The 18,534-nt window shown below is 40.3% G+C and overlaps 1 protein-coding gene across 2 annotated transcripts in view; it reads left to right on the top strand.

Moving 5' to 3' along the window:
* CRIM1 (cysteine rich transmembrane BMP regulator 1) overlaps positions 1–18,534 on the top strand; it is a 210,430-nt gene that overhangs the window by 135,995 nt on the left and 55,901 nt on the right. For both annotated transcript variants that reach the window (XM_069583565.1, XM_069583566.1), the window contains exon 8: positions 15,562–15,690. In XM_069583565.1, coding sequence (XP_069439666.1) covers positions 15,562–15,690 — 129 coding nt within the window. The remainder of the gene's footprint in view (positions 1–15,561; positions 15,691–18,534) is intronic.

Raw genomic sequence — 18,534 nt, 5'->3', positions numbered from 1 at the left:
ACTGTCACATTTTACATACTGCTTTACGACCTGCTCTTGAGAATGTATAGGGGCCACTATCTTGTTTCCAGCTAGATTTTTAATATCACTTTTAGGTATTGAAAATAATTTGCTTGTTTATTTCCCAGTAATGCAAGGTATAAATGCTGTCTTGGTTGATTCTTAACATTAGAGAGACCCTAAGGACAGAGTGCCATTTTCTATGAAAAAAACGAAACTGTTTGTTTTATAATTAAAGGTAAGATAAGATGTTGGGGAGGGGAATTTGGCTACATGATGTAACGACATGACCTGATGACTCAACAGAAAAATGCAGGCCATATGGATGACTGTGAGGCCAGCTTGGCTGTGACACCTGATGCAAGAGATAAGGATTTCATCATCCTTGGTGAGCCTTGATGTCAGATCTCATCTGCTGTCTCATCTTGGGCTGTGGCTGGACCCTGCCCTGGTGGCCATCGTGACCTGAGTGTGCCTTAGGCCCGGTGTGTGCAGAGTCTTCCTACTGGGAGGAGCTGACAATTTCCATGACCCTGGGGATTTCAGAGCCAATGCCAAGAGTCTCACTTTTCAAGAACTAGAAACAACATAGGTAACAGTTTACTTGGTAGCGTTCAGCCTTAGGCTTTGAGTTGCTAGTAAATAAATTCCCTGCTTGTGGTTGGGTACTTTTCAATCACAATGGGTACCTTCCTTTCTACTATTTCTGTTTCTCTGAAACAAAAGCAAAATCTGTTTCCAGATTCACTCAGGAGATCAAATAGTCATAGATTGCTGTGGTTGAGTAATGGATGTGTGAGTGTTCAGCATATTACTCTACTTACCTTGGTATTTAAAAGATTTTTCCGTCATTGCAAACTTTAAATGAATGTTATTTGCAGAGTTATTGTCTGAAACTGAACTGAGTTTCAGGCAGGCCTTGTAATTTCGCTAACCTGGACTTAACCAACTCCTGAAGTGGAGGAATAAGATTGATTTCCTGCCTGTTAGACTCTTTAGATTCTTTCTAATTCTTTGGACTTAGGATGGAACCAGGCAATGGCTTTCTTCCTGCTTACCTGGCTCTCTTGAATCCCTTATTTTGGAAATCCTGGTCCTACTTGGGACAGTTTTGAAGCAAGGACATTAGGCGTTTCTTTACCTTGTTGTGGATTTAGTAAGCCACTTCAGCATCAGCACACTGGATAGATCACATTCTGGACTCCTCTATAGAGCTGGAGGTTTTTGAACTGTCGGATAGACTGTCTTCCTCATCATCAATCCTAATTTTATGGGCGTACTATATTGTTCCCTATAAATCCTGATGATATAGTTTGAATCAAGCCACCCTTCAAATGCAGTTTCTACTGGCCTGCCAGAAATGTCTGTACCAGGCACATATCTGGGTGGGAATTCCTTGAAATAAGAAAAAATGTTTCCAACCCTGCCCATAATACTTCCTCACCAAACAGTATCTCAAATGATTGAGCTACTGCTTCTGTGGCAAGGAATCAGACATAGTTTGGCTGACCCCAGAGTCTGTGCAGTCAGAGATGCCACAGGTCCCATGATATTAATGTTCTGGTACATAACAGGGATCAAAACTCAGTTGATGGGTGATATTGCTTCAGTGCCATATACTAGGCTATTATTAGCAGGCCAAGAATAATAAAATAGTCGTAATATCTGAAAGACTGTTAGGCATGTTCTTTCATCCTTTAACTCTAAGTGTCCTGGAAACTAGTTCCATAAATGGAGATTAAAATATAGCACAGTGTGTTTTTTGGCTTGTCCAAATAAGGTCATATGCGGGGTAACAAATGCATAGCAGATGCAGATGACCTTGTGTCAACCTCGGTGGCCTTGAACCTAAGCACCCGAACTTGTTCATGAGTGAATATCATAGTATTTTGGTTTTTCTCTGGGAATTTAAAAAAGCTTTAGGTATTTCAAGTAACTTTAGAATGTTACGGTTCAGAGCTGATTCTGAAACACTTGATTAGAAACCTCTGTCTCTGATTGTCCAGCCTTCAGCAGTCCCCGCTCTTAAGTATTTCCCTGTAGCAATGGTCTTGGAAGGGGCTGGTTCCTCTCTGCTTCCTCTGCTGTTCACTTCCCATCCCTAAAAGGGCATTATTGCCAGGAGTCTCATAATTTTCCTACTAAGATAATCATCGAATCTAATAGTTCAGACTTGGGCCTGCTAATTTTCATCTAATCAACGGAGGCAGGAAAACATAGTCTGGAATGCCAGCTATGTGAATGAAAAATATTTAGTCATTCTTGAAATGATAGGAATGTTTTTCCAACAAGCTTAAATAAACACAATCTCTACTGAGACTGTGTTAAACTTTTTTTGGAAAAGAGACAACTCTTAGGCCAAACAGAAGTTAATGAAGGTTATTAAGAGGCATGCCCTTCAGAAAAGGCTTGTGGACATTAAAAAGAAAGGTTCTTTTCTCTTCTTGGTACAGCCATTGACCAGAAGTAGCAAAACTGCTTTCCTTTCTGCTTTTGTCAGCCTAACAGAATTTAATATTTTAACTGGTGATCACATTGTCTACCTTTCCGAGAGATATCCTGCTTTACTAGCCATGGCTGATTAGTCTTAGGGTAACATCCTCATCTTCATCTTCTTCCACTGTTTGCCTCAGTCCTAAGGAATACATTGGTCTCAGCACATCTGTATTTAAAGCACTGGACAGCACTTTTGATATGAAGCTCATTTATTTGTTTCCAGTCATACAAGGTCCAACCATAAAGTAATAAAATTATTTTTAAACATAGTGACATTTTTAAACAAACCAAGGTTTACCTATCCAAGTGAAGTGTTTCTCCTTTCAAGATAGATATATGGGGAAAGTGTACAGCTACTGCAGGAGTATAGTCATTCAGAATATTTTGGGTGCTTCTCTGTTGGAACTGACGTTACAGCTTGCAGCACATCCTTTTGAGTATCTTTAGCTTTGTAAACCCCTGACTTCAGAGGTTTTATTAGGCCCTTAGAAACAGTCAAAGACATTCATACCTAAGCCTGATGGAAAGGCTGGGTAATCTAGCTGGGTAAAACTGCTCAGAGGAAGCAAAACGTGACAGTAAAATAGAAGCACTGTGTCTTCTATGACATAGTAATCTCCTCTGGCAGCAACTCTGAAGAGGAATTTCAAATAGAATTTTAGCATGAGCAGCATTTTAGTACAAGCATATAACCCCCAAAAGTGAGCATTTTTAGCAATAACACTTATTTGTAAGTACAATTCCTGGTGTGTTTATTGAAAAGAAGAATCAATCCACTTACATAGTATTTATATGATTTCTGGGGGCTAGAGGCATATATTTAAATGGTGATCTATTATATTCAACTTTTTGTGGGATTGCAAGTGCTCCATATAGACTTATTTTCAAATAAATTATTAGACTAATTCCCTATATATATTGTGGCATTTTAAACTGTCTCATGGTATAGTCTTAACACCTTAAAATGAGCAAAGTGATTTCCATCATTTAATACATGAGGGGTAGAGATGGTGAGCTACCCAGTGAACTGTTTATAGAGACCCTATTGAAGTACTTGCTGTGTCTGTCTGATTGTTGAGGATAAAATATCTGCTGCAGTATTGCTATAAAATAGCAAGGCAGACGAAAGGAATGAAGCTGTCTGTCAAAGAGCATCCCTTGCCCATTGATGGATCTCCCGTCACAGGTGGTTGCCGAGGTGACAGGGACCACCTGTCCCTCTCCATTTGAGACTCCTGACATGCTCACCCTCCATCATCGTGCAGACTGGGGCAGCTGTTACCAGGGGGCTTGGCAACATCAGATCTTGATCGAGGGGTCATGACCATCAGTTTGATCCAAGTTTGATATGAGATAGGCAATAAGGAACCATTAGTACTTTTTTGAAATTTATTAGAAACATGAGAAGATAGTAATGCATTGCACATTATACATTTTTCAATTTGATTTGAATTATTAGCAGTTTGACCAAATTTTCACTAGCCATGTATAAGATGCCTATTTACCAATCAAGTGAATTTTATTTTCATATCTAAGAGATTAGCTGGATTTAACACACTTGCCTGAAACAGGGCCCAGTTAAGGGGTTCAGACCATTGGAGACCACAGAATTTAACATTTGCTGTGAGTCAAAAATAAGATTCGATTCAAATAAAAAACTGAATGCTTTTTCTTTGCAGCCTCATGAACCAAGACTAAGAATCCCCAAGAACCTTCCAAGACCAACAGGGGGACCCTGAGAGTCATGTAGTGCCCTGGGTTTGATTTTTCACCTTGGCTGCTGAGCGATAAGTCTGTGAGCCACCTCCCCAGCCAGGCAGGACCTCACAACATGTGCTCAGGACCTCATCCCTGGCTGCAGTGCCTTCATTCTACTTAAAAGTTACCTTGGTCTTCGTTTTCTCTCCTTAATTACATATACATATATGATATGGGTTTCCCTGGTGGCTTAGTGGTAAAGAACCTGCCTGCCAATGCAGGAGACGTGGTTTGATCCCTGGGTCAGAAAGATTCCCTGGAGAGGGAAATGGAAACCCACTCCAGTATTCTTGCCTGAGGAATCCTATGGACAGAGGAGCCTGGAGGGCTACAGTCCATAGGGTCACGAAAGAGTCTGACACAACGCAGCAATTAAACTGTGATCTGTGATATAATTTGAGACTGCCTTGGGTCTGCTTTGGGATCCAGCAGAGTAGATTTAATGCTGGTTTGTGTGCTTGGTGCCCACCATCGCCTATGCCCACACCTTGCACTATGGTCCTGCCACCCATAGTTTGGATATCTGTAGGAAGACACGAAACAGTATTCTCTTTTACCTTAATTGGAAAGTTATATGTGTTAGTCGCTCAGTCATGTCCAACTCTTTGTGACACTGTGGACTGTAGCCCACCAGACTTCTCTGTCCATGGAATTCTGCAGGCAAGAATACTGGAGTGGGTAGCCATCCCCTTCTCTAGGGGATCGTCCCAACCAAGAGATCGAACCCGGGTCTCCTGCATTGCATGCAGATTCTCCATTATCTGAGCTGCCAGGGAAGCCCCACATTGGAAAGCTATTGCCCTGAAAATCAGCTTACATTTAAAGCAATTCAGGGATGTCTATTTTATTAGTGAAACTAAAAAAATATTCAGAGATAATAAACTGTCAGCTGGGGCTAGCCTCAGGCCTTGCATGTTAAGAAAAGACAGCAAACTTAGATCTTTCAAAACTATGACTCTCGTGCTTTTTGGGAACCAAGTTTTAAAAGATTCCAGGGAGATTTTAGGCCATAGGAATTCAATAGGGGTGTTCCACATTGCTGTGACAGGCACTGAGAACATTATTATTTGAAACATAACTACCCCCCCGCAACTATTATTAAGAAAGTACTTGTTGAATTATCTCTTAATATTGATATGTTTCATATCACTGACTTACTGAAATAAAATTTGCTGATTAGAGACATCTTTTAGAGTTGGGACTTACATACCCTCTTTCAACTTGAGAATGGCAGGACTACTGGCAAAGCTGTACCAAAACAGTATACATTGTCCTCTGATGAATTTGCTCTCATCCCCGAAGATCCAGCAAGGCCCCCATCATGAGAGAGGAAGTGTGGGGTCAGCCAGGCACACAGGAGCATTGTTTCAGCTCACACTGGATAAGCTGATTATGAAGAGATTTCTCTTCTCTTCGAGACACCATGGACACAGTCAAAAGTTGAAACAATGATGTTCAGACTGCAGCTCAGCAAATGTGAAAGGCGCCAGTGGCCGGTCACTAACACGCTCCAAAGCTTACCAGACCATATGAAAGGATGTCATGGACCCACCCACGACCCAGATGCTTTTCATGTTATCAGTGGAGATAGAAATGATGCTTAAGTTACAATAGACAGTGTTCAGAATGCCAAGCCAGTTGTCAGACCATTTATCAGCTGAACATTTGAGGCCTGCAAAAGGGCTCGTAGTTCATCTACTGAGCCATCATCTGAGACCATTTCTGACTCTGAGCTGGCTGGATAGTCATTACAACAATAATTATAGCAACAGGTAATATTTTTGTCACCCTTTGAGTTTACGGAATAGTCCCCTCTTTACAATCTTACTGGGGTCTTATAATGATCTTGTGAGGTAGAAATAGGGGAAATTCCTACTTTATAGAAGTCCAGAGAGGTTCATCATCACATGTAAGATAATGAATGAACACAGACTCACGCTGAGCCTTCTAACCCCAAGCCCATGTCTTTGGCATTGCTTCCCTTGAGACCCAGATTGTAAGGATGGAGAAGATGAGGAAAAGAAGTCAGTGGACATGAAAGTACTTGATTGTCATGGCTCAGATTCAAAACCTTTTTGCTCCTGGCTCTGTTCTCATGGCTGAGACCCAATTGCTGTTACTTTGACCTTTTGTGACCTACCTTTGATCTGGGTTCTTTTTCTGAACCTCCATCTAGAATTTTGACCTCACCTTTAGACCTCTTGGAAAGCCTGCTCCCCCAAGTAGGTTCCTGCCTCTCCCACTTGGGGAAGCAGCTTTCCCCACCCCCTGCAAGCACTGAGTTGTCTCCCCAGATGTCTTTATCCTCGTGCTTGCCACGGGCCCAGCCTCATTCACACCTGCCAGGCTGAAGGTCCTGGGCAGTGATGCTCAAGTCTCCACTGAGTGTGCCCAGCACCAAGATACTATCCTCAACACTTGTGCATCCTGACCTGCCCGTTTCCCTTATCTCCCTCTAATTCCTGCCCAACTGTGCTTAATCAGGAGGCAGATTGGCTGAGCCTTCAGCACGAGCGCCCGTCCTTCATGCAGGATGAAATGAGCCACGGAGTTGAGCGAGTGCCCAGCTATTTTTGAGACTATGTTAATAACACTTTATTCATTTGGCACCATCAAGGAATGAAGTCATCACAGAGTGAATTCCCCAGATGAGTGAAATTTGGGGTGTCAAGTTTTATGTTCAGCATTTTGAAGGCAGGCCTTCTACAGTGCTCCCTGTACTATTGGGCCTTGTTAGGTCAAAGGTGCAGATCATAATTTAAGCATTTCATAGGCTTAAATACTCATAGGCTTAAGATGCTTAAGATACTCATAGGCTGAGTATCTCGTTTGGGACTGTTCGGGTTTGGGGAGGTGCGTTTAGTTTTCATTGTTATTAGTGTGTTGGGTTGACAGCAGACTTTTGTTCTAGCTTGCTACTTCACTGGAGCTCATTTATTGAGTATCTACTATGTGCAAGGTATCCTGCCACGATGAGGATCCTGATACAAAAGTTAGGAAATGAGAGATTCGGCCGGTAGAGGACAGTATTGAATAGGGCTCTTTCTCAGAACATGTGTCCCGACTTTCAGTTGTCAGATGTCTTTCTGTCCTCTTTGTTCATTGATTAAGCGCTCCAGTGGACCAAGCACTGTGTTAAATGCTGAAGTTGTAAACGCTGAATAAACCATTGCCCCTAATGGCAAGATCCTTCCCCCCTGGACCTCAGCTATTTCCCAGAGGGTTGGGGTGAGATACCAGAATTCTGACCCATCTGACATCCCCTCCCAGCTCAATATAGCTATTAAAATGTACAGACACACATATACACATGAACTTATAAATATGGTATATTTTTTCCAGTTAAAACTTACCAAGATACAGTCTCCATGAAAATTAACAGTAAAAATATATATAAGGATAAAATATAAGTATAAAAGATTATTCTTGGAATCCAATCATTTTGTGAGCTCTCTCAAGCTGAATTCCTAGAAAAAGATATCCCACTTCTCAATTAGAGGTTTTTTTCTTTTTACTTTTTTCTTCTTGTGGTCTTTTAATAATCACATAATCATAGTACTGTCTTTTCCTATTAAATGTGAGATTGGTAAAGGAAGAAAAACATGACTGACAGCCAAGATTCCTTGGAAAAAGAATACAGAGTTAATAAATAGGCCTAAAGTAAATATAATGCTTCCCTATCTGCCTGTAAAATAATACAAGTCTTGGGAACATTTTCACACCATTCATTTTTAAAATAAAGAAACTGCTCTGAGATAAGTACTTTAGAAATTATAAGGATGTAGGTGTTGTTATGAGAAATATATACAAAGGAAAAAAAGGATAACTAAATGTGTGGTGGCTGAAAGAATTTGAAAACTCCCAACTGTAGGAGATTTTTTTCCATGACTTAATGAGACTTTCTTAAATACACATTCATACCCCATGGAAATTCCCACTTCCAGATTAGGGAATTTTTGTACCCTCAGTTTTTGGCTTTTTTTTTTCTTTCATCATCTATATTAATAGAGTTTTCCCCTCTAACTTCATTTGGAAATATTTCATCTTTATTATACCTCTTCCCAGGCTGCAATTATGTGAACAATTTGCTGATTTATTTGAATGGTTTTCTGGCTAGTTATGGTCACATTTGAAAAGCAACTGTGGTAACAGAATGACATATGACGACACAGTAAAACAGATTCGCTGTTGTAAACAGCTCCTTCGGTTCTGACTTGGCCAGCTTTATCTCGTTTTATGATCCCAGACAGGCTACCAGTAATTGGTGGACTATAAGGAGGACTGATATATATGGCCGTATAAACCAAGTGAAGCTTTGGAATTTTCCCATTTATTAGATGTTCACATGGCTTAACCAAGTCCAGCCACCACCACCACCCCCACCGCACCCCGGCAAAAAATCTTAAGAAAGAAAATGCCTGAATTAGGTCTGAAAAGACATCATTAGTCATCTTTGTCTCCCACAATCAAATAAGCAGGCTTTTGTATTGATATGGAAGATCTCCATAAGGTAGGCAAATCATTAGTAAATCCTGAAAGTAGAAGTAATGAGACAGATAAGAATTAGCTTTGTTTATTTTATCACTTCTATATGAAAGTTTTTTAACTCAAGAAATATAGGAACATATCTGCCATAGAGAACTACCTTACCTATAGTGAGATTTTTCCCGGGAAGACTTTTCTTGGTATGTGTCTGTCTGTGTGTGCATGTGTGCACTTGTATGGATTTGTAGGAATCTAGGATGCTAGTAATTGGAGAAGGAAATGGCAGTCCACTCCAGTGTTCTTGCCTGGAGAATCCCAGGGACAGGGGAGCCTGGTGGGCTGCCGTCTATGGGGTCACACAGAGTCGGACACGACTGAAGCGACTTAGCAGCAGCAGCAGGATGCTGGTAGGCAGCTGCTACCCATGCCAGGCCTTCCAGACCTGCCACTCGCCCGGAGCACACCTCAGGGAGGGATCAGCACACCTGGAGACAGTTGGGATCTGGAGCCTGAGCTAACTTTTATCCTCCTGATAGAGTCAGTGCTGCAGACAGTCCTAAGCACGCTGGCTCTGTATGCTTTACATGAGTGTATTTTTCCAGGGTCACCCACCCATCCTCAAGAGCTACTAATGGGCTGTCAGCCTTCCCAGGGTTGCTAATAAGAAAGAGTGCTCCCCACATTTCTCAATGGAGATAATTAGTATTATTTGCAAGATAAACAGCTCGTAGTAATCAAGGTAATGAGAAGAACCTTGTGTTTATTCAAAACCAGGCACTAGGTAGAGTAACACTGTTTAGACACAAAGTTAAAAAGAATCTATGAACATTTTCACTTAAGCTATATCTATGTGAAATTTAAAGACCAGTGATTATATACATTGTTCCTGAAGCAAATTCACATTATTGTTGCACATTTTTAATTAACTGGTAGTCAAAATACATTCCCTTTTGTTCTGTTGTCATTCTAAACATGTTGAACTATCCAATATGATGATGATAAGACTGATATTAAAACTTTAAATCAAGACCTTAAAAGGTTGGATTGGAGTTTCAACTTAATTCCCTTTCCTCTTTTTGGAAATTTTTCCTTAAAATAAGAAGCAAGAAAGTTTAGAGCTTAGATTTGCTTAACACATTTATACCTCCTGAATAGTGAAATGTATGTTACTTTCTGGTCTAGTGCTGTGGCCTTGGAGTTAAAAATAATGATTTTATGTCAACTTTATACCCTTAACCAAATTCATTGCAATCATAGTGCCCTAATATCCTTATTGAGTGGATTAAATTGTTTCTAGGAAATACCTGAACTTCAGTGCAGAATATTGGTGGCGTTCTTCAGAAGCTGAGTGTCTGTGGCTAAGTCTTGAAAAATGTGTTTATTTTCCTGGAAATGTTTTTACTGATAAGAGGTTTGTTGGACTTCCTAGAATATGAAGGAAATTTTAATAATCTATAAAATGAAGAACTGATATGTGTTTGCTTATGTTACTGCATGCTATAATAATTTTTTTCCCCAAAAATTTTGTTTTCTGAGACGGGATAAGAATTGGTAGCTGAACATATGCACTCCTGACACAGTCCCAAGAGTTCTTGTGAAAAATAGCTCTTCTGGACAGTGTTAGGTATAGGTACCTAGAACGTCTTTAAAAATCATTCAGGAAAAGGACAGGTCGAGGAAATTAGAGATTCCCACTCAGATGCAAGGTAGGAAACAGCAAATGGATACAGACATAACAAACACCCATTTTTGTTCTTTATTGCTTCTAGGCTCAGAAAATATTTCTAGAGTTCTTCTCCACAAAGAAGCGGTTCCAGGGTTCCCTTTAGAAATAGTTGTAGCCAAAGACAATGAATTCCTGCTGTTTCAAGCCTTCTTCCTTTGGAGGACTTTAAGGTATTTCTTTAATTCCTCAGCTGATTCAATACAAGATGAGATGGAATTTCAGGGTGATCCTGTAAGCAGTACTTGATTGAATTTCCTCTTGCCAAATCTATCTTTGTGCAAGCATTTTCCCATTCTCCTAAATAAGGAGATCCAAGAGCATTTCTCACCTCTGAAAGAGGCCCACTAAAGACCTCTCTGCCCAACCAATTTAAAGGAACACCATTTTATTTGCTTCACGCAACAGGCAGATGCATTAATGTCTCCAAAAGTCTTAGTCTTTGTTCAACTGATACCCTCCAAGGACACGGCATCACCATCATCCTTCTAGAAAGGCATCTGCTCTCTGGCATTTCATGTCAGTATTTTACCCCCATGGTTGGATGGCATCATTGACTCAGTGGACATGAATTTAAGCAAACTCAGGGAGATGGTGAAGAACAGGGAAGCCTGGCGTGCTGCAGTCTGTGGGGTCGCAAAGAGTCGGACAGGACTGAGTGACTAAACAACAACAACGACCATCTAAGAGCACAGAAAGATAGGATTTAAATAAGAATCATCTGGTCTTCAAGCCACGCCCCATCCGGATATTTTCCATATTCAGAGCACTGTTTCATAGACTAAAGAGAGAGTGTTGTATGCTTAGTCACGCAATTGTGTCTCACTCTTTGCAACCCCATGGACTGCAGCCCTCCAGGTTCCTCTGTCCATGGAGATTCCCCAGGCAAGAATACTGGAGTGGGTAGCCTATCCCTTCTCCAGGATATCGAACAGGGATCGAACCAGGGTCTCCTGCATTGCAGGCAGATTCTTTACCCACTGAGCTACCCGGGAAATAACAATTCCCAATACACAAGTTTCAGATGCTCTAACAAGCCCAGCAGATGTTTCCTCAAGCTCCTTTGTTTACTTGGATTAGAAACAATCATACCATGATAACATGATTCTAGATTCTTCAAACTTACCTCTTCCCCCACCAAGAACTTCCTCGTATAGAAACTATACAGAAAGTCTAACCAGCTCTTGGTTATTCTCTAAGGACTGTACATGTTTCAGATGTTGATTTGAAATACTGTAGTTCAGGATGGTATCAAATATGTCTCACTTCAGAGTTCATTATGCAGAATAAGAAATTGGGTTTCAGTAGCTTCGTAGCACTTCATTCTCAAAACACTAACCCTGATGTTAGTAATAAGACCAATTCTGAGATTACATATTACTATACTGGACTGAAAGCAGACTCAGATTCATTTATGATAATGTCAGCGTTCTGCTGGACAATTTGTAGTTACATGTTTCTGTTGTAATATTGTTCTTATGGAATTCTGAAATAGAGATGGCCTCTCATGGTGGGAAACAGCACTAGATTGCCGAGAGAATGCTGAAAGGGACTAGATCATAATGTTTGAATTTAGATAAAATGTTAGGAGACAGCTGGTTACCTGTATGTATCTAATGAAAGAGTTAGTCACTCGGTCATGTTCAACTCTTTGTGATCCCCTGGACTGTAGCCTGTCAGGCTCCTCTGTCCATGGAATTCTCCAGGCAAGAATACTGGAATGGTTAGCCATTCTCTTCTCCAGGGCATCTTCCCGACCTAGGGATTGAACCCCAGTCTCCCGCATTGCAGGTAAATTCTTTACCATTTGAGACACCAGGGAACCAGGCGTGTGTGTGTGTGTGTGTGTTACAAATCAGCAGTTACTCCAGTGACAAAGGACAGCAGCAGTAAGTACCCCAAAAACGTGCGCCTCCACCCTCATAAGGTTTTGATATTTGTTCCACTTTGTATTTGAAAACAAAAACAGTAGTTATTTGTTTAATGTAATAAAATGAAATGACTAGTGTTAAAACGCTTCTTAAAAATAATTTAGACATCTGTCTTTATTTAACATATCACAGTGAGTATTGTGTTCAGCCTAATCTGTTGAGGGGCAGTTGAATAGTTTTAGAGTAAATAAGTTCTGTTGAATAAGCGGTTTTGTTGAGTTTTTCTGTTTTAATAGTAAATGTTGAGGGAGTCAGAATTTGAGAGTTCTGTGCTTCACAGTTTCTTCCTTCTGATGAACATCACTGATGAATGGGGAAATATTAATTTTAGAGGCACAAAGTTGTGTTTTGCTTCTTTACATTCTGCCACATTGTCAAAACCTGGAAGACACTCAGTGGACTTATTTTGCCTAAAATATTTACAATGCAACATTGTTGAACCAGCACCTACTTAAATAGCCCTTCTATGCTTTTTTTTTTTCCCCCCATTTGGTAAACTGAGCTGAAGTTGTTATCCTGAATGTTATAGGGAGGCATGTTGAATGTATTTCCTGTACTGGAGAAATGTGTGCTTGATATACACCTGAGACCTGACTACCTAGCAGATACAGCCATTGGATAAAGTGTGGGAGTGTTTGAGTCAGTGTTGTGGTTCTGATCCTCAATGCCGTGGTTTTTTGTTTTTTGGTTTTTTTCTTTTACTTTCTAGCCACAGATCACAGTCTTCATCTCATCCATTAGTCAGGACATGTACCAAAAATAAGATGCACATCACCAATGATACACATGTACGTCACCATTTTTCTTAACAAATCCCTGAAACTCATTGAAAGCAGAATCCCATACTGCCCAGGGATTATTCTGTATTTCCAGTGTCAGTGTCATCTGCCCAGGTATATATTTTTCCATCATACACTTTCTGAAGGCAGAAGTTTCTCATAAACTTAAATATCAGTAAAGAATACAAGCTTTGGGTCTGTGTGGATGTGCCCAAGACATTTCTTTACCCATAAGCCATTCACTAGACAAAGAGTTAGAAGCCACCCCTGATTCTTAACTCTCTGGAATGTAGACCTAACTCCTCTTTCGATGGGATTATCTGTGATATGGTTTACTCAGATGTGATCCTGGTCCCCTGCTCTATCTTACATTTGTGGTTAGGATAATTTTGACAAAACTTCAGCAGTCTTATGGCTAAAGGCTGATATAGAGTTATCTTGGATGGTTAGGAAGAGTAGTGATAAAGGAAAGCCTGTAGGTTTAAAAACTGAAGATGTGGGACTTCCCTGGTGGTCCAGTGGTTAAGAAATCTGTGTTCCTCATGCAGGGGCACAGGTTCGATCCCTAGTCATGGAACTAAGGTCACCACATGCTATGAGGGGCGACATAGATAGATAGAGCAACTGGTCAGCAATGTTTACAGTAAATTTTAAGACAAGAGAGGAAAGCAGTACTACTGTATTTAATCCACTAATTCTTAAAACTTGCCTGAAAATTAAACCACTTTTTGATATTTATATTTATATGTCAAAACAGATACTTTAAGTCATCGAAGACAATTCGAAAATTTACAGCAGCGGAAATTATATAAAAATTTCAGAGAGATGTTCTTCAACTGTGCTGTCATAAAAATAGAGAATGTGCTATACCGTCTTCATATGTTTTTTTGCTGGGAGAATGCTGATGAAAGCATCTCTTTAATAAAGTCCTAGTTGCTCACCACCTGTGAAGAGTTGAATCACTGGCCTCTTTTAGCAGATGGATAAAAACGTAGAACTCTTGATCTTAGCAGTGGCAGCTAAAACACTTATTTTTGGTCTCTCTTCCATGGTAACTGGAGATGAAACTTGAGAAGACAGTGTGGACTAATGGATAGACTGTTGGACAGGAGGTCAGGAACCTCTGTTCTGTTCTATTCACAGCCTGCTACTGGGTTGCTATGTAAACTTAGATAAGCCACTTACCCTCTCTGCACCTCATATTTTCCATTTGTGAAAACATAGGTTAGAGACATTCTGTATTTAGCACTTCCCAAAGATATTGTGAAAACTAGCTTACTCTGAAGAAGTTCATAGCATCTTTGGGTTGAAAAGAGGCCACGTAAATATGTCATTGTCCCTGTTCCCTTGGACGGCACTCCTGCTATGGACTGAGTTTGTATAAGCTGTCCACTATCAGTCACTGCCAAACAGGTACCCTTGTAAGGTGCTTTGTATCACACAGAAGCTGAGCGTGTGACCCTACAGCCGGAACACCTGGATTTGAATCTGGATCCACCACTTACTAACTCCTTGACCTTGGGCAAGTCAGGATGCTAGATTTCCTCATCAGTTAAAATAGCGATAATGGTAACATCCGTCTCATTGGACTGTGATCTAAAATGCGAAAGCATTTATGAAGAGCACCTTGGACATTATGAGATATGTAATACACTGTATATATAAATGTGTGAGATTACTGTTATCACCCAGAGCAATTCTTCATTATTAACACAGCAGGGAAAGTCAAGATCGCCTCTGGCCTTGGTTTTTTCTGTGCATCTCATCCCAGGATGGTTGCTCTCTCTTCCTCCGGAATGTGTGTGTCTCACTCCCACTCCCATAAGCCCTGGGCCCTGAGTATAAGCTCCTATAGCTGATGTTATCTGCTCTGTCATCTATAATAATTGAGAGTGTGTCACATAACAGATCAAAGAAATCCAGATGTTTTAAAGTCTCAGAAACATCTCTGATTTAGTAACTTGAAAAAAAAAAAAACCCTCAAATAGATATCAGAAGTATTGCAAAATGGAGAGCAAGATAATTGACTCGCTGTGTCCTGATTATTATTTTAAAAAACTCAGAAAACATCAGGAGGAGATAGAAGAACAGTTAAAAGTTTAAATTCATTTTAACCTTTCTTGCCTGCTTTCTATAGAAGGTACCCAATGTATAAATTGCTCAAACATAAAGAACTAGAGGGTCAGATATTCAAAAATCTAAACAAAAATATTTCTTTTTCAGGGGTTAACAACATTATGAAGGTATAAAAGTTTAGGATCTGATGAAAATTATTGATTAGGTTTTTTTCCTATAACATACCATAGTATGGGATTTCAAAGATTGAATAGCATTTAAGAGGTAATCATATGTTTCATTGATTTTTTTTTTTCTCTCTCTCTGTTGTTAGAACCAACCTACATCACAATTGATCCACCTGCATGTGGGGAGTTATCAAACTGTACCCTGACAGAGAAGGACTGCATTTATGGTTTCAAACTCGATCACAATGGTTGTCGAACCTGTCAGTGCAAGAACAGTGAGTACATGGAACACTGTGTTTTTTCAGAGCCTAATATGATATTGTCAAAGCACATTATGTGATTGAATATCCTTTTCATTCCTGTTCATGTCATTGCCTTAGCAACCTGAAAGAGGGGAAAAAAAGTGTACTTAATGTAAGCACACAGTCAGTTGCAGAAAAAGAGCTGCCCTTTATTCTGCTTTTCGCCTTCATTTCCATTATACATCAGGATACTCCTTATTGTCCAGCTGCTTCGTAGGTGCAGCCTTGGGAGCTTTGGGGCACATGATTCCAAACACTCTGGACGCTCTCAGTACCACCCTTGTCTGGGTCATCCAGTGACAAGGAGGTCACTCACACAGAAGTGTCACATTCCACACGTGGACATCATAATCTTTAGAGTGCACTCCCCTTTGTTGACCCCAATTCTTCTCCATGTAGATTCCAATCATGTCTCCACCATGATCTCTGAAATAAGATAGGGTATATTGCATTTCTTCCTGGAGGAAAAAAAAATTGCCCTTCATGTTTAAAACGATTTTGAATTCCTGTAAATCTTCTACCAGAATAAACAGTTTTAGTTGTTCTCCAGGTGACACAGTTTCTAGAATTCTGTTGGGTCTTTCCATCTTTCGATACACTTAAAAATATGTCATTTTTTTTTTTAAGGAAGTTCTACTGGACAGTGCTAACTAAAACAACCTGAAATCATTTATAGTGGCTCCATAATATCTCATTGCTATATATCATTATAGTATCATGATTACTTAAGTATTCCTATATCACTATATTTCTTTTTTTTTAGGATATTTTTGTTTTTTACTTTTTTTTTTTTTAATTTTTACTTTATTTTGCTTTACAATACTGTATTTGTTTTGCCCTACATTGACATGAATCCACCACGGGTATACATGAGTTCCCAATCCTGAACCCCCCCTCCCCCCTCCCACCTCATATCATCTCTCTGGATCATCCCCATGCACCAGCCCCAAGCCTCCTGTATCCTGTATTGAACATAGACTGGTGATTCGTTTCTTACCTGATAGTATACTTATTTCAATGCCATTCTCCCAAATCATCCTACCCTCTCCCTCTCCCACAGGGTCCAAAAGTCCGTTCTATACATCTGTGTCTCTTTTGCTGTCTTGCATACAGGGTCATCATTGCCATCTTTCTAAATTCCATATATATGTGTTAGTATACTGTATTGGTGTTTTTCTTTCTGGCTTACTTCACTCTGTATAATAGGCTCCAGTTAAATGTATGGCCTGGAAACAAACAGAATACTCCAGAATTTGGTCTGATCACTGCCCTGCTATTGTGTGGCCTAAGTGGTTGTTAGCTCTTTGGATTATACACTATCAGCTAACACTGAGTTTATAAGGATCTGGAACCAGTTGGTGCTTTTTGCGTTAGCTGCTATTAGGTGGTTCTCATCTGTTCTGTACTTGGATATTTGATTTTTTTTTTTTTTAATGAGACAAATGCAGGGTTGGATTGAACAAGAAATTACCCTGAGCATTTTCAACCATTTATGAGCTAGTTGGGATATTTGTGAATCTTGATGATATGACCTCATACTTTATCTGTGTCTCTCAGTTCAGTTTAGTTCAGTCGCTCAGTCGTGTCTGACTCTGCGACCCCATGAATCGCAGCACGCCAGGCCTCCCTGTTCATCACCATCTCCCGGAGTTCACTCAGACTCACGTCCATCAAGTCCGTGATGCCATCTGTGTCTCTCAGTTTATATTAAATGAGCATAACTTACATGTCCTCATCTAAATCACTGCCCTAAAATAAATTCATTCTATTTGCAACATTTCTTTGCTGGAAACCCTACTTTAAACATGACGAAGTTGGTAGAGTATGGATTGTTTTTCACAAACCTATACTGCCTTGTGGCTCAGCTGGTAAAGAATCCACCTGCAATGCGGGAGACCTGGGTTTGATCCCTGGGTTGGGAAGATACCCTGGAGAAGGGAACGGCTACCCACTCCAGTATTCTGGCCAGGAGAATTCCTTGGACTGTATAGTCCATGGGGTCGCAAAGAGTTGGACTGAGCGACTTTCACTTTCACCATACTGCCTCCTGGTAGTCATTGGTTTCTTTCCTAAATGTCTCAAAGTCCCACGTTTAAACATTCATTCTGCAGAATTTTCAGTTGTCAATATCAAGCTTAGCTTCTGTAGCATTAGAATCCTTTGTCCCTTTTGAATCGACATTTGGCCTCTTTTAGTTTTCTGAAATCTCTTGATGTCTCCAAATATGGTCTGCTGCTGCTAAGTCGCTTTAGTCGTGTCCGACTCTGCAATCCCATAGACGGCAACCCACCAGACTCCACCATCCCTGGGATTCTCCAGGCAAGAACACCGGAGTGGGTTGCCATTTCCTTCTCCAATGCATGAAGTGAAAAGTGAAAGTGAAGTTGCTCAGTCATGCCCGACTCTTAGCGACCCCATGGACTGCAGCCTACCAGGCTCCTCCATCCATGGGATTTTCCAGGCAAGAACACCGGAGTGGGTTGCCATTGCCTTCTCCCCAAATATGGACAGTGCTTCTATAATCAGCGGGTTCTCTGTGAGCCTCTAGGTATAATTACCCTAGGTACAGAGAGTTGGAATCAATTAATGTAGAGAGATGATCACCTTCTGATTTATCAGTTTTCTTGGACTCTGTATTCCTCTTCTCCTTAATTGTTCAACACTTTTTTTGGTAAGGATATTTTTGATGAAGACAGATAGTCAGTAGAAGTTGCATAATTCAGTTTTCTCAGTTACTTGTTACCATCATACTGTCTGCCAGATGGAGTTATGCTGCGAGGGAGATTATCAGACTACCGTGATGATGGTTGTTCCTAC

This window comes from Ovis canadensis, chromosome 3, assembly GCF_042477335.2.
Source record: "Ovis canadensis isolate MfBH-ARS-UI-01 breed Bighorn chromosome 3, ARS-UI_OviCan_v2, whole genome shotgun sequence".
NCBI lineage: Eukaryota > Metazoa > Chordata > Mammalia > Artiodactyla > Bovidae > Ovis > Ovis canadensis.
The sequence above is the reverse complement of the archived record's forward strand: the minus strand, read 5'-3'. Positions and strand labels throughout refer to the sequence as shown.